This window comes from Triturus cristatus, chromosome 2_1, assembly GCF_964204655.1.
Source record: "Triturus cristatus chromosome 2_1, aTriCri1.1, whole genome shotgun sequence".
NCBI lineage: Eukaryota > Metazoa > Chordata > Amphibia > Caudata > Salamandridae > Triturus > Triturus cristatus.
This window is the reverse complement of record NC_140581.1, coordinates 290,034,232-290,047,147: the sequence shown is the minus strand read 5'-3', so window position 1 is coordinate 290,047,147 and position 12,916 is coordinate 290,034,232. Positions and strand designations below refer to the sequence as shown.

Below are 12,916 nucleotides of genomic sequence, written 5' to 3'. Positions count from 1 at the left end.
AGGAATAGTTTTGTAGTTTGAAAGGTTTTCTGGATTCACATGCAACCCTCTCTCCTTTCCAAAGATGAGTGCTTTGCAACAGGGAAAATAAGGAGTTACATCAAAGAGAGAAGCCACAGTAGTGGATTGCAAAAACAAAAAGAAAATCTAATGATGGTAACCACGCTGAGGGACTTCCAGGACGTACTTCTGATGACCTCCAAAGTGGGACAGAGCAACAACTGATCAGCGAACGCAAAATTAAAAAAAGACTGTTCTTGACCCAACCACTAAATGACATAATGCACAACATTTCAATCCAGAAAACTTTTCAAACTGCAAACGTACTCCTATAGATAAGTAACCATTTTGTTTGATGGTTGTTGAGATGATGGGGTCCTATCACTTACCGGAGGGAGGAAAAAACACAGAGCGCAGATGTCAAGATAATTTAATTATATACAGCAATGTCCATGTTGTGAACAATATAGATCAATTGCATAATGTGCAAAATACCAGCAATTTGTCTTAATCATAGCAAATATAAGATGTCAGGAAAACTCTAAAGATATAACCACATTGATGCATAAAAAGGTTTATATGAAACATTAATATAATATCAGAAAGTGGACACAGTACTAAATTGTGAAAGATGGTAAAACAAAACGGTGATCACACTACATACAGAATGCAACAATAAACCTAGTCTAACTCGACTAATGGAGTATACACTATCTGGTGCCCATGTGAAATTATGTATACTGTGCGAACCACACAACCGATAAGGCAACATATTACACAACATAAAAGCAGAATGTGTTGCAAAACTGAGAATACCCCATTTTCTGACATTACACTGCTCAAACCCACATATAATGTGAATTAAAATGGCAAGTTTTTGAACAGATGAAACTACATGCCAGAGGGGAAAATTGTCAGAGCTTGCTTAGTTTCACCGAATGTCACTGGATTACAAGATGCAACTCAGTCATCAAGGTCTAAATACCATTTATGAATGGAATGCTGTGGTTTATTTGTAATCTATATGGTAGGTCAAACTGGACAGTTACAATTCTTAAGTCAATAATTGTTTAATTCCTTCTTAATTTCCTTATTCAGCACCTCTATCCCCGATGTTAATTGCATCTTTAGGTATTTTTTGTTGTTCCAATGCTATATCAAATATGTTTACCTTACTGTTTTTCCACTATAAGTGTATGTTGTCCTATTAAGTGGGCCATCAATTGTTGTGACTTTCCTGCACCTTGATTGTACAGTTTTCAAATGCCATATTCATTGTTTCACTACTGTTCATTTGGCGTATTTTTAATTACTTTTTGACTAGTGCCATGTCAATTTGATATAATGCTTCCTTCCTGTAGAGATCTGTCATCATCGTTATAGGGATATTTTGTCCCTGATGGGTGGTCCTTGCCAACACCCCCTTACTCTTTCACAACAGTTTGTGTGCGATTCAAGCACATCTGACGCTATTTGCATCTTGTGTCATTACACCTTCTTATGTGTGACACTTCGATTCCTTCTAAATTGGAGATTCTGGCCCTTTCGATTCTGCTCCATACAAGCATACCATTGAGATCCATTTTTTATTTACGCTCCCGTTTCCTGAAGGACTTTCTGACCCGCTTAATCACTTGTGGATTTCCAGAGAATGTGGCGTTATGCCTACAGCTGCCGGCATGGGAGCTGGGGAACCTGATTTGAGTATGTGCGTCAGCTCAACATCCTGTGATTCTTAGAAAATACCTTAATCTTCCCATGCCTAAAAGGTGATATGAATGTGGCCTTCTATAATGTAACTGGTGTGCATTCGGGTTAAGTTCACGCTATTTAAAAGTGCAAAGACAAAACATCTCTATAAACTTGAGGACGTTTACTCTTTATACGTGCTCTTCAATATTCCAATAATAAGTATGTACCTGGGAACTTGCTTGTCCTATTTAGTTCTAATCATGTTTTTACCTTAATTTCAAGTGTTTGGATCCTCTTTACATTTTTTTCCATTGACTATCTTTGCTCTTCGTGTATCATCGTATGTGTACTATACACCTTGACTTTTTATTCTTTGTACTCCTAATTCCTTTCTACTTTTCTGTATGTGATTCAGTTTCTGTTTCTTTCTATCTTCTTCCCTAGGTCATTGTACCTTGTATATTACAGGTATATCCCCATGACGTTTCTATTATTGGAGTCATTATAATTATATGCATTAGATAATTGTTGTCTTATTAAAGTAGTCTTCTATTCAGTCATTTCCTGTTTTCAGAGAAATCTTATTGGTCCTAATGATGACCCATTAATTGACAGAAGGGTTGAAATACTGATGATTGCTATATGGCATGTAAGACAATTTTGTTATTCATGCCAACAAAAGCACAGCAAAGGTCTGTGAACTCTATTGATTTTGAGTGCTCTGGTCATTAAAATGAGTGCAGTTTATTTTCCTTTTATATATTGTGATCACTGTTTCGGTTTATGGTTTTATACAGTTTAGCATCATGTGTTCACTTAATAAACTGAGTATGTATTTTCCAATCGATTTGTGATATTATATTATTATTTCATATAAACCTTTTTCATGCATCAAAGTGGTCATTTATTTTAAATTTCCCTGATAACTTACATTTATTGTGATTAGACTACATTGTAGGTGTTTTGCAATTTATGGAAATTGATCTACATTGATACCCAAATGCACAGTTATTTATAATTACTAATCGCTCTGTCCATTTGAGTCTACAGGTTCCTCCTGTAATATTTGTGTTAAAGGTGATTTAAGAATTCCTATTTGCATATAGGCATATATTCTGAGGGAGAAAATAAATATGGTCCAAAGTGTAATTTGCTTGCCTGTGCTTTGTGGGTCTCAGAAGGTCATACATGAAACCAAAGTAGAAGTTGGAAAAATTGAATGTTCGAGGCATATGAGCTGCAGATTGTACACTTAGCATAGATCGCCATCTGGTGTTGGGCCCGGATGTTTGCAGTTTGTTTTTCTTCTTGGACAGTCTTTGGAAGTCACGAGTTTGGTGACTCCTCCTTCGGTCCGTACTGCGCATGGGCTTCGGCTCCATCCTCAGATTGTTTTTTTCCGCCATCGGGCTCGGATGTGATACTTCGTGCTCCGGCTTCGAACTTCTACGGTTCCAGCCTCGACGGAAAATCCTCGTATCTTCGAGTTTCTTCATCATCATCTTCATCTCTCGAAGCGGCACTTTTCTCCATCCCGTACATCGGCACCGGCCTTCGGGCCCTCCTCGACTCCGGTCCCGGCCGATGGAAAGGACTCCGTTCAAAAAGTGCCCAAAATGTGGGTCTAAATTTCCCCACACCGACCTCCATCAGGTGTGTAATCTTTGCCTCTCTCCAGAACACGAGGCCAGAGACTGCCCCGCCTGTAAGTCTTTTCGATCGAAGAAAACCATCCGGGATCGAAAAGCTCGACGCACCATGGCGCACTCATCGTCTGCAGCTCCACCGGACATCTTCGGAGACGGCGCCGAAGCTTCGGGGCAAACACACACCGAGCAGGAAGAAGACGTCGTCAGCGCTTCCGAAGCCGACGACTCCGACGTGGAGGACATCACACCGGCGCAGCGGGCTGTGAGTACTGTGCCCCCTCCCACCCCCGCGCCCAAAACCAAAGAGACTCAGGTTACTCCCTCGCCTGCCGGCCTGGGCAAAACCAAGACCAAAGCTTCGATCACCCCACCTTCGGGCTCGGTGTCGAAGCATCCAAAGTCTCACGGCAGCTCGGGATCGAGCCAGCCGACGCCCGGTGCCGAAAAACAGCATCCGGCACCGAAGAAAGCAATATCCAGCTCGACTCCGAAGCCACCAAACTCCTTCGCCGAAAAAACAGGAGGCCCCAAAGAAGCATGGCGCACACAAACCATCGAAGCCCTCGGCTCCGAAATCACCGGTGCCGACGGACGATTCAACGCCACTGGCTCTGTTTACACCAGACCCTCTACAAAAGACTCTGTCCAAAGATCCAAAGACTGGACTATTGACTTTAATTATCAAGAAAAGACGCCTTGATACTCCGGCTCCTCCTCCACCACCCAAAAGGAAGGACTCTGCTACTTCACCCCTCAGAGTGCCCTCCCCACTACCGCCTCCCCTACCTCCTCCACCACCTCCACCCCCTCCCCCTCCCAGGTCTCCGCCACCTCCACCTCACTACGATCCGGCCCCATCCCCAGATCCGGATGACGGGGACCCGGACAATTACCCGGCGGACGCCCCAATGGATCCCACTCCACCAGGGACCCCAGACCCATGGGAGGATTACCATAACCCTGATATACCAGATATACCTCAGGACGACCTATACCCATCCAGGCCGTCTCCTCCAGAGGACTCCTTAGGGTTTCATCATTTAGTGCAGAGAGCAGCACACTACCATGGGGTGGACATGCACAGTGAACCAGTGGAAGAAGACTTCCTACTGGATACATTTGACATACAAGACAAATCCACTTCTATTTTACCCATGCTTAAGGGTGTCACCAAGCACGCTACAGAGGTGTTCAAAGACCCTGTCAGGGCCAGAGTACTGAACCCTAGAATAGAGAAGAAGTACAAAGCGGCACCCACAGACCCTGCATACATTAAGGGCCCTGCTCCCCTAGATTCCCTAGTTGTCTCCACAGCTAGAAAGCGGGCTAACTCCCAATCCTCAGGAGAAGCCCCACCGCCAGACAAGGAATCTAAACTTCTGGACGCGTCTGGTAAACGCACCGCCTCCCAAGCTGCAAACATGTGGCGCATTGCAAACACACAAGCACTGCTTGCGCGATATGACAGAGCACACTATGACGAACTAGAGGCTCTTATGCAGCACCTTCCAGAAAAACACAAGCGCAAGGCTCATGAACTAATACAGGAGGGTAAACTAATTACAAACACCTCCATTAAGTGTGCCCTCGATGCAGCCGACACTGCTTCTAGAGCCATAAATACAAGTGTCCTGCTTCGTCGCCATGCCTGGCTCAGGATCTCAGGGTTCAAGCCTGAAGTCCAGGCGTCCATACTCAATCACCCCTTTGACCAGCAAACTCTCTTTGGGCCAAAGGTAGACGAAGCGTTGGAAAAGATGAAAAAGGACACAGACACAGCAAAGTCTATGGGGGCACTCCAAACACAAGCCTCTAAACGTTCCTTTCGACGCTCGTCCTTTCGTGGCACAGGCAGAGGCTCCTCCACCGATAACGCCTCTACCTCCTACAAGTCCCCTCCTCAAAATACCTTTTCAAAGGGCAATCAGAGGGGCGGTTACAGAGGCAACAACAATAAGGGCAGGGGCAAAACCAACAACACCCGTTCTGCCACCCCACCCGCACAATGACTCCCCTCCGCTCCCCCCAGACCATCCCACTCCGGTCGGGGGCAGACTACAAGACTTTATCCACACATGGGAGTCCATAACATCGGACAAATGGGTGACCCAAATCATTCGGTCAGGGTACTGTCTCGAACTAACATCTACCCCACCCAATATCCCACCAAGGCACCGTCCAATGTCTCAAGAACATTCCACACTGCTCAAACAAGAGGTACTCTCACTCCTCCAAAAACACGCTATAGAGCAGGTCCCCGTCAATCAACAAAATCTAGGGGTCTACTCCCTATATTTCTTAATACCAAAGAAAGACGGGACCCTCAGACCCATTCTCGACCTCCGGCCTCTAAATGCCTACATACATTCAGACCATTTTCACATGGTCACCCTACAGCAAGTCCTCCCACTCCTCTGCCAGGGAGACTTCCTCACAACCTTGGATCTGAAAGACGCATACTTTCACATTCCAATACACCCCTCTCACAGGAAATACCTCAGGTTCGTGGTGGACGGGCAACATTACCAATTCACGGTTCTCCCCTTCGGGGTCACCACCGCACCACGGGTGTTTACCAAATGCCTAGCAGTAGTAGCAGCACACCTCAGACGTCAACATATTCACGTCTTCCCTTACCTAGACGACTGGCTGATAAAAGCCGCGTCCTACGACCAATGTGTGCAACATACAAACAGCACCATCCAACTGCTCCACCAGCTAGGCTTCACGGTGAACTACCAAAAGTCCCACCTCATACCATCTCACACAAAGCAATATCTCGGGGCCACTATAGACACCTCCAAAGGTATTGCCTATCCAAACTCAGCCAGAATCACAAGCATTCAAGCCTTACGCAAAACATTCCTTCCTCAACACTCTCTTCCAGCAAGAGTGTTTATGAAGCTTATAGGAATGATGGCGTCTTGCATCTTCATAGTGCCCCATGCAAGACTCCACATGCGTCCACTTCAAGAGTGCCTAGCACAACAGTGGAACCAGGCCCAGGGGCAGCTGACGGATCTGGTGTTGGTGGACGGCCGCACACATCACTCTCTGCAGTGGTGGAACACCACAAACCTTTCCAAAGGGCGGCCGTTCCTGGACCCGGTTCCTCAGGTGATTCTAACAGCGGACGCATCGCTCTCCGGCTGGGGAGCGCACCTTCTACACCTCACCATGCAAGGTCTATGGACGCCACAGCAAAAATCGCTCCACATCAACCATCTGGAGCTCTTGGCGATCTTTCTAGCCCTAAAATCTTTCCAAAAACAGATTTCGGGCAAAGCAGTCCTCATTCGCACAGACAATATGACTGCAATGTATTATATCCAAAAACAGGGGGGGACACACTCTCCCCAGCTCTCCCGCTTAGCCCAGAGCATATGGAGATGGGCAATTCCTCAAAACATCTTTCTCCTGGCACAGCACGTTCCAGGCGTACAAAACACCATGGCAGATCTGCTCAGCAGACAAACGCAACAACTACACGAATGGGAACTGCATCCACAAGTTCTTCACCCATTCTTCCAACAGTGGGGGCATCCTCAGATAGACCTCTTCGCCACCCACGAAAACAAAAAATGCCCAAGCTTCGCCGCCAGATACCCACACCCATTGTCCAAGGGCAATGCGATATGGATGAACTGGTCAGGCAGATTTGCATACGCCTTTCCACCTCTCCCACTAATTCCATTAGTGGTCAGGAAGCTACAACAGCACTCCCTCACACTCATTCTGGTAGCTCCGACGTGGGCCAGGCAGCCGTGGTACACCACGCTACTACAACTGTCAGTGGTACCACATCAAAAACTGCATCTATCCCCATGCCTCCTAACCCAGAACCATGGAGAAATCAGGCACCCGGACCCAGCTCAGCTCAACCTGGCGATCTGGCTCCTGAAATCCTAGAATTCGGATACCTTAACCTTCCCCCTGATTGCATGAACATCATCATGGAAGCCAGACGTCCTACCACTAGAGCATGCTATGCCGCAAAGTGGAAAAGATTTGTAATTTACTGCCGTAACAATACAATCAACCCTCTAGATGCATCCATACAGCACATCATATGCTATCTGCTCCATCTTCACAGGTGTAACCTGGCGTATTCATCCATACGCCTACACCTAGCAGCGATCGCTGCTTATCTACAAAACAGACAGCATTTATCACTCTTCAGAGAGCCCGCTATTAAAGCCTTCATGGAAGGCCTTAAACGCGTAATTCCTCCCAGGGCACCACCTTCCCCTGTATAGAATCTAAATTTAGTTCTTACACGACTAATGGGTCCGCCCTTCGAACCAATACACAAATGTGAGCTACAGTTTCTCACCTGGAAAACAGCTTTCCTTGTAGCTATCACTTCCCTTAGAAGGGTTGGTGAAATACAAGCGTTCACCATACAGGAACCCTACATACAAAATGCATCACAGCAAGGTCATACTTCGCACAAATCCGAAGTTTCTGCCCAAAGTCATTTCCCCCTTCCACCTCAATCAATCAGTGGAATTACCTGTCTTCTTTTCGCAACCCCAATCTGTTGCAGAAAGGGCCTTACACACACTTGATGTGAAAAGGGCGTTGCTATACTACATACAAAGAACGCAACCCTTCAGGAAGACTAAACAATTGTTCGTTTCCTTCTCTCCACCACATAAAGGCAACCCCATTTCTAAATCAGGGATAGCTAGGTGGATTGTAAAATGCATACAAATTTGCTATCAAAAGGCAAAGAGAACATTATCTGTTCCTCCTAAAGCCCACTCTACAAGAAAGTTAGGGGCTTCTATGGCTTTTCTAGGGAATATACCCTTAGATGACATCTGCAAAGCAGCCACATGGTCTACACCGCACACCTTCACAAAACACTACTGTGTAGATGTGCATTCCAAGCAGCAAGCTAGGGTGGGCCAGGCTGTACTAAAGACACTTTTTCAAACAGCTGCAACGGATACCGGTGGTCGCCGCTAAGGTTGGGTACTGCTATATAATCTATGCTAAGTGTACAATCTGCAGCTCATATGCCTCGAACGGAATATGCTACTTACCAGTATGCATCTGTTCTTGGCATGTAGAGCTGCAGAGTTGTACACGCCCACCCGCCTCCCCGGCTACCTGTATCCGTTCCAGTACATCTTATTTAGATACAACACATGGGTTTCTCACTGTTATTACTACGCTCCATCATTTCCCTGTTGGCGAAAAACAATCTGAGGATGGAGCCGAAGCCCATGCGCAGTACGGACCGAAGGAGGAGTCACCAAACTCGTGACTTCCAAAGACTGTCCAAGAAGAAAAACAAACTGCAAACATCCGGGCCCAACACCAGATGGCGATCTATGCTAAGTGTACAACTCTGCAGCTCTACATGCCAAGAACAGATGCATACTGGTAAGTAGCATATTCCTTTTTGGAACCCAAACCGATATGCATAATTTATAAATCTACAACATAGCAAACAGTTTTTTACATATAACATTTTCCTTTTTAATCTTGAACTCTATACAAAGAGGGGTGGGCGGACAAGCCTCTTCAAATTTGAAAGGTGTTATCCGCACTTCCTGGTAGGTTCTTTTTTTGTTACCTACTATAGGCCCTGCTTTGGCAAAGTAATGCAATTGGTAAATTGTTAAGTAAGTTCTTGAACTAATATCATGACACTGCTAAACCCTATTCAAATATATGTGTTTCCTGTTTTACAGACCTGATCTAATGGATAATTACTTGGCACTCGTTCTATCTGCGTTTATTGCAAATGGACTTATGGAGGTAATTTGTTTATGCGTAGTATGCTTTTATTTGTAGCCCCTTAAATTGACTTTTCATTGTTGGATTATCATTTGCTGACCTGATTTGTGCTATATTTTCCCTAATTCCCTAACCTTCAAAGTGACCGAACGGCTTAATCTAGAGCTTTGGAAAACTTTTGCCTAAGTAAGACTTATCATTGGCTCTGCTCCAGGGGCAGACGTTACCATCACCAGATAGATGTAGGAAATGTCCTCCAACCAATTACTGAGTTAAAACACCTCAATCGTACACTTTACAGTTCGTTGATTAAAAGTACCCATTTGATGTTTGCGATTTTAATATCTAAATCTTGGAAGAAACAGCAGATCTATTTTAAGCATTGTTTTGCTGACTTTGCTTACAAAGTTATGTCTGCCTTATTGCTGCTAGTATTTACATTTATTGCATGCTGTCTGTGCCAAGGATCTTTCACTCAGTGCTCAGTGTTTTCATACCCTAAATGGTTAACCCAAAATCATATTTTGTATTATTCATGCAGTTTATTAACACAACACGTTTTCACAAGTTGCATATTTTTTGTTTAAAAGGGACTGGTTGAAGTAATTACAAGCAGTGAAGATGCAGTGACTGTTAGGGGAACCATTCTTCTGGGCGAGCTCTTGCACATGGTAAGTCAATTATTAAAATGAATTTCAGTTTGATATATAATAATTAGTTTGAACAGTTGCATATTTTGTTATGTTCAGAGTTTCGCTTTTCATTTTTCTTCTCATATGTTGCTCTAATAGTATTTGTCAGTATGAAAGTAAATTTCTTTGAGATTGAGGGTATCATAATTCGTAGGGTATTAGCAGGCAATGTCAACCTTTTTCTCTGATTCTTGGGGCAGATACTACTAATGTTCACTATCTTTGCTGGGTATTATAATTTACCACTAGTGCTGTATTCCAAATGGATATTAAAATTACTCCCTTTGGGTACATGACTCTCTAGGGCTAGTGAAGTTTAGCAGTCAAATCTTACTTCATAATGTGTTAGGGACTCCAATGGAGCATGACAACATAAATAACATAGAATCTGAAAGAAACGCGTTAGTTTGATTCCTCACCTTAGAATATCCCCAGGCGTCAGGCTGGATCCGGAAAGATTTTTGTAGCAATACCCCTTGTGCGTCGCTAGGCGTCATCTGCGGCTCCACGTCCGTCGTTGGCGTTGTGCGCCGGAATGACGTCGTCGGAGTACTTAGACGCCGCCCTCGCGCGCTGACGTCCGTTCTTCTTTTTTCCGCACCAGACAGCGCCGATTCGGGAAGAGCTTACCCCTTAGTCACTTTTTGACTAAACTTTTTTGACTCTTTTTGGTCTTCTGTCAACTCGACTCTGGTGCCGGTAGGATGCCTGGGTTTAAAGCCTGTGACTCCTGTCATCGACTGATGCCGGTGACGGACCTTCATCGCCGGTGCCTTTACTGCCTGGGGGTCGACCACGACGCGGAGTCGTGCCTCGATTGTCAGGCCTTGACCTCGAAAGCTAGGCGGGAGCGGTCCCGTAAACTTCTCGAGCTCCGGCGCTCCGCGCAGTTCACGGTCCCGGTCCAGGAGGAGGTCCAAGGACCGGTCGCGGAGCCGCAGCCACCATCATCGCTCGTCGGGCTCGAAGTCTTCGGGTAAGTCGAAGCGATCAAAGAAGTCCAAGAGGTGCTCTTCGGACTCCCCTCGCCGGTCGTGCGACTCGGCCGAGGGTCGGAGACGCAGGAGCCGCGTCCGTCTCCATACCCGCCGGTCCCTGGGACTGACGCGACTCCGGCGGAGGTCAGTGCTTTCCTCTCGGCAATGAGGGGCCTGGCTCCGCCGTCGACGTCTGCCGACGCGCCTTCGGGCCCCGCGGGCTCGACTGGGCGACCTCGCGTGCCGGCGGCTCCGGCCCAGACGGCGTCGACTACTTCGGTCCCGATGCCGCAGGTCCCCGAGGGATCCAGGCCTGGATCTCTGCCGGCGCCGGTCGTCCTCACGACGCCTCCTCCGCCAGTGCCAACACCGGTTCCACCCCCGGCGCCGTCCCCGGACGATGCCGTACCCCGGTTTAGCCCCGGTCCGGGTCTGACGCCGGTGCGGCGCCACTCGACGCCGCACCCGGCGCCGATGGATGTGCCTTTCATCTACCGCCCAGCTCCGATCATTCCTCCTGTTTATCAGGAATCTGATGACGGGGACGACTGGGAGGGGTCTGAGGACCCTATGGCCAGACAGGCCCAACTTTCACAGGACTGGACAGACGAACTGGGGGATGCCAGTGGTCTGGACACCTCCCCGGACGCTGGTTTCATCTCTCCTCCGACTGTGGCCTCGGAGGAAGGTGCAGCTTTCTCAGTGATGCTGCGCAAGGCGGCCGAAGCCCTGGGGCTCGAGTTGCCTGCTGTGGCCGTGTGGACTAACATCCTCACAGAGGTGCTTCAACCGTCAGCAAGCTCCACAGAGCCTCTGCTGCAGTTAAATGAGGCCCTCATAGACGTTCTGCAGGGCACTTGGTCCAAGCCCTCCACAGTTCCTCCTGTGGATCGGAACGTGGCCCGGCGCCACCGCCCTGCTCCGGGCGACCCCAGTTTCCTGTCCCAACACCCCACCCCCGAGAGTCTGGTTATCCAGGCCTCAACTTGCCAATTCTGCTTCCCGTCCGCTCCTCCGGATCGTGAATCCAAGAGGTTGGAACAGTTCGGAAAGAAGCTGTTCTCTTCCCTGAGTTTGGTCCTGCAGTCTTTGAACACCGCTTGCCTCTTGGACCGTTTCTCCCACTCTCTGTGGGAGGCGGTGGAGGACGTGCTGCCCCTGTGCCCGGAGGAGGCCCGGACACGACTCGCCTAGGCGCTTGATGACGGGCGAGATGCGGCACGACATGCCATACGGTGTGGACTAGACACCACGGACTCGCTGGGTAGGGCGATTTCCACCACGGTGGCGCTCCGGTGATACGCCTGGCTGCGGTCCACGTCTTTCTCGGAGGATGTCCAGAGTACCCTCATGGATATGCCCTTTGATGGCACTCGCCTTTTTGGTGAGAAGGCTGATCGTGCGCTGGCTCGTTTCAAGGAGTCCTGGGCTACGGCCAAGTCCTTGGGCCTCTCGACCCAGCGGCCGCAAACTTCCGCCTTTCGTCCCTTTCGTGGCCAAGGAAGGGGCACCTCCTCACGTCCGCCTAGCCAGCGGCCGCAGACCCAACCTGCACGCGGTCGTGGAAGTGGATTCCGCCGAGGCGGTACTGGAGGACAACGTGCCGGTCAGTCCACATCCACCCCGGCAGCATCCGCCTCAAAGCCCTCCTAGTCCGAGCTTTCAGGCCCATTCCACGCCAGTGGGCGGCAGAGTTTGCCATCACCTGCTCCACTGGTGATCCATCACATCGGACAGGTGGTGCTGCAAATCGTCCGAAGGGGCTACTCCCTCCCCTTCGAGACGACCCCTCCAGCCATGCCACCGCAGTGCCACCTTATGTCGGGGGATCACTTGAATCTTCTGCAGGAGGAAGTTACGGCCCTCTTGGCCAAAGAGGCCGTCGAGCGCGTTACTGGTCCAGAAGTAGGTCTTGGTTGCTATTCCCACTACTTTCCGGTTCCCAAGAAGGGCAAAGGGGGCCTACACCCTATCTTGTGCCGGAGACCTCTCAAAAAGCCGGCATCAAACATTGTGGACTATGTGCTCGGTCTCCGCTCGCGGATGTCTGAGTACATGGAAAAGGCATCTAAAAACCTTGAGGCGAGCCAAGAATTACAAAAAGCTTGGCACGACCAAAAGGCTGTCCTGACTGTGTATCAGCCTGGACAGAAGGTGT

At 48.0% G+C, this 12,916-nt stretch overlaps 1 protein-coding gene across 4 annotated transcripts in view; it reads left to right on the top strand.

The window, feature by feature from the left end:
* The window catches only part of RICTOR (RPTOR independent companion of MTOR complex 2), a 1,453,900-nt gene that overhangs the window by 241,219 nt on the left and 1,199,765 nt on the right, over nt 1-12,916 (top strand). For all 4 annotated transcript variants that reach the window (XM_085631131.1, XM_085631133.1, XM_085631132.1 and 1 more), the window contains exons 14-15: nt 9,044-9,110; nt 9,680-9,760. In XM_085631131.1, coding sequence (XP_085487257.1) covers nt 9,044-9,110; nt 9,680-9,760 — 148 coding nt within the window. The remainder of the gene's footprint in view (nt 1-9,043; nt 9,111-9,679; nt 9,761-12,916) is intronic.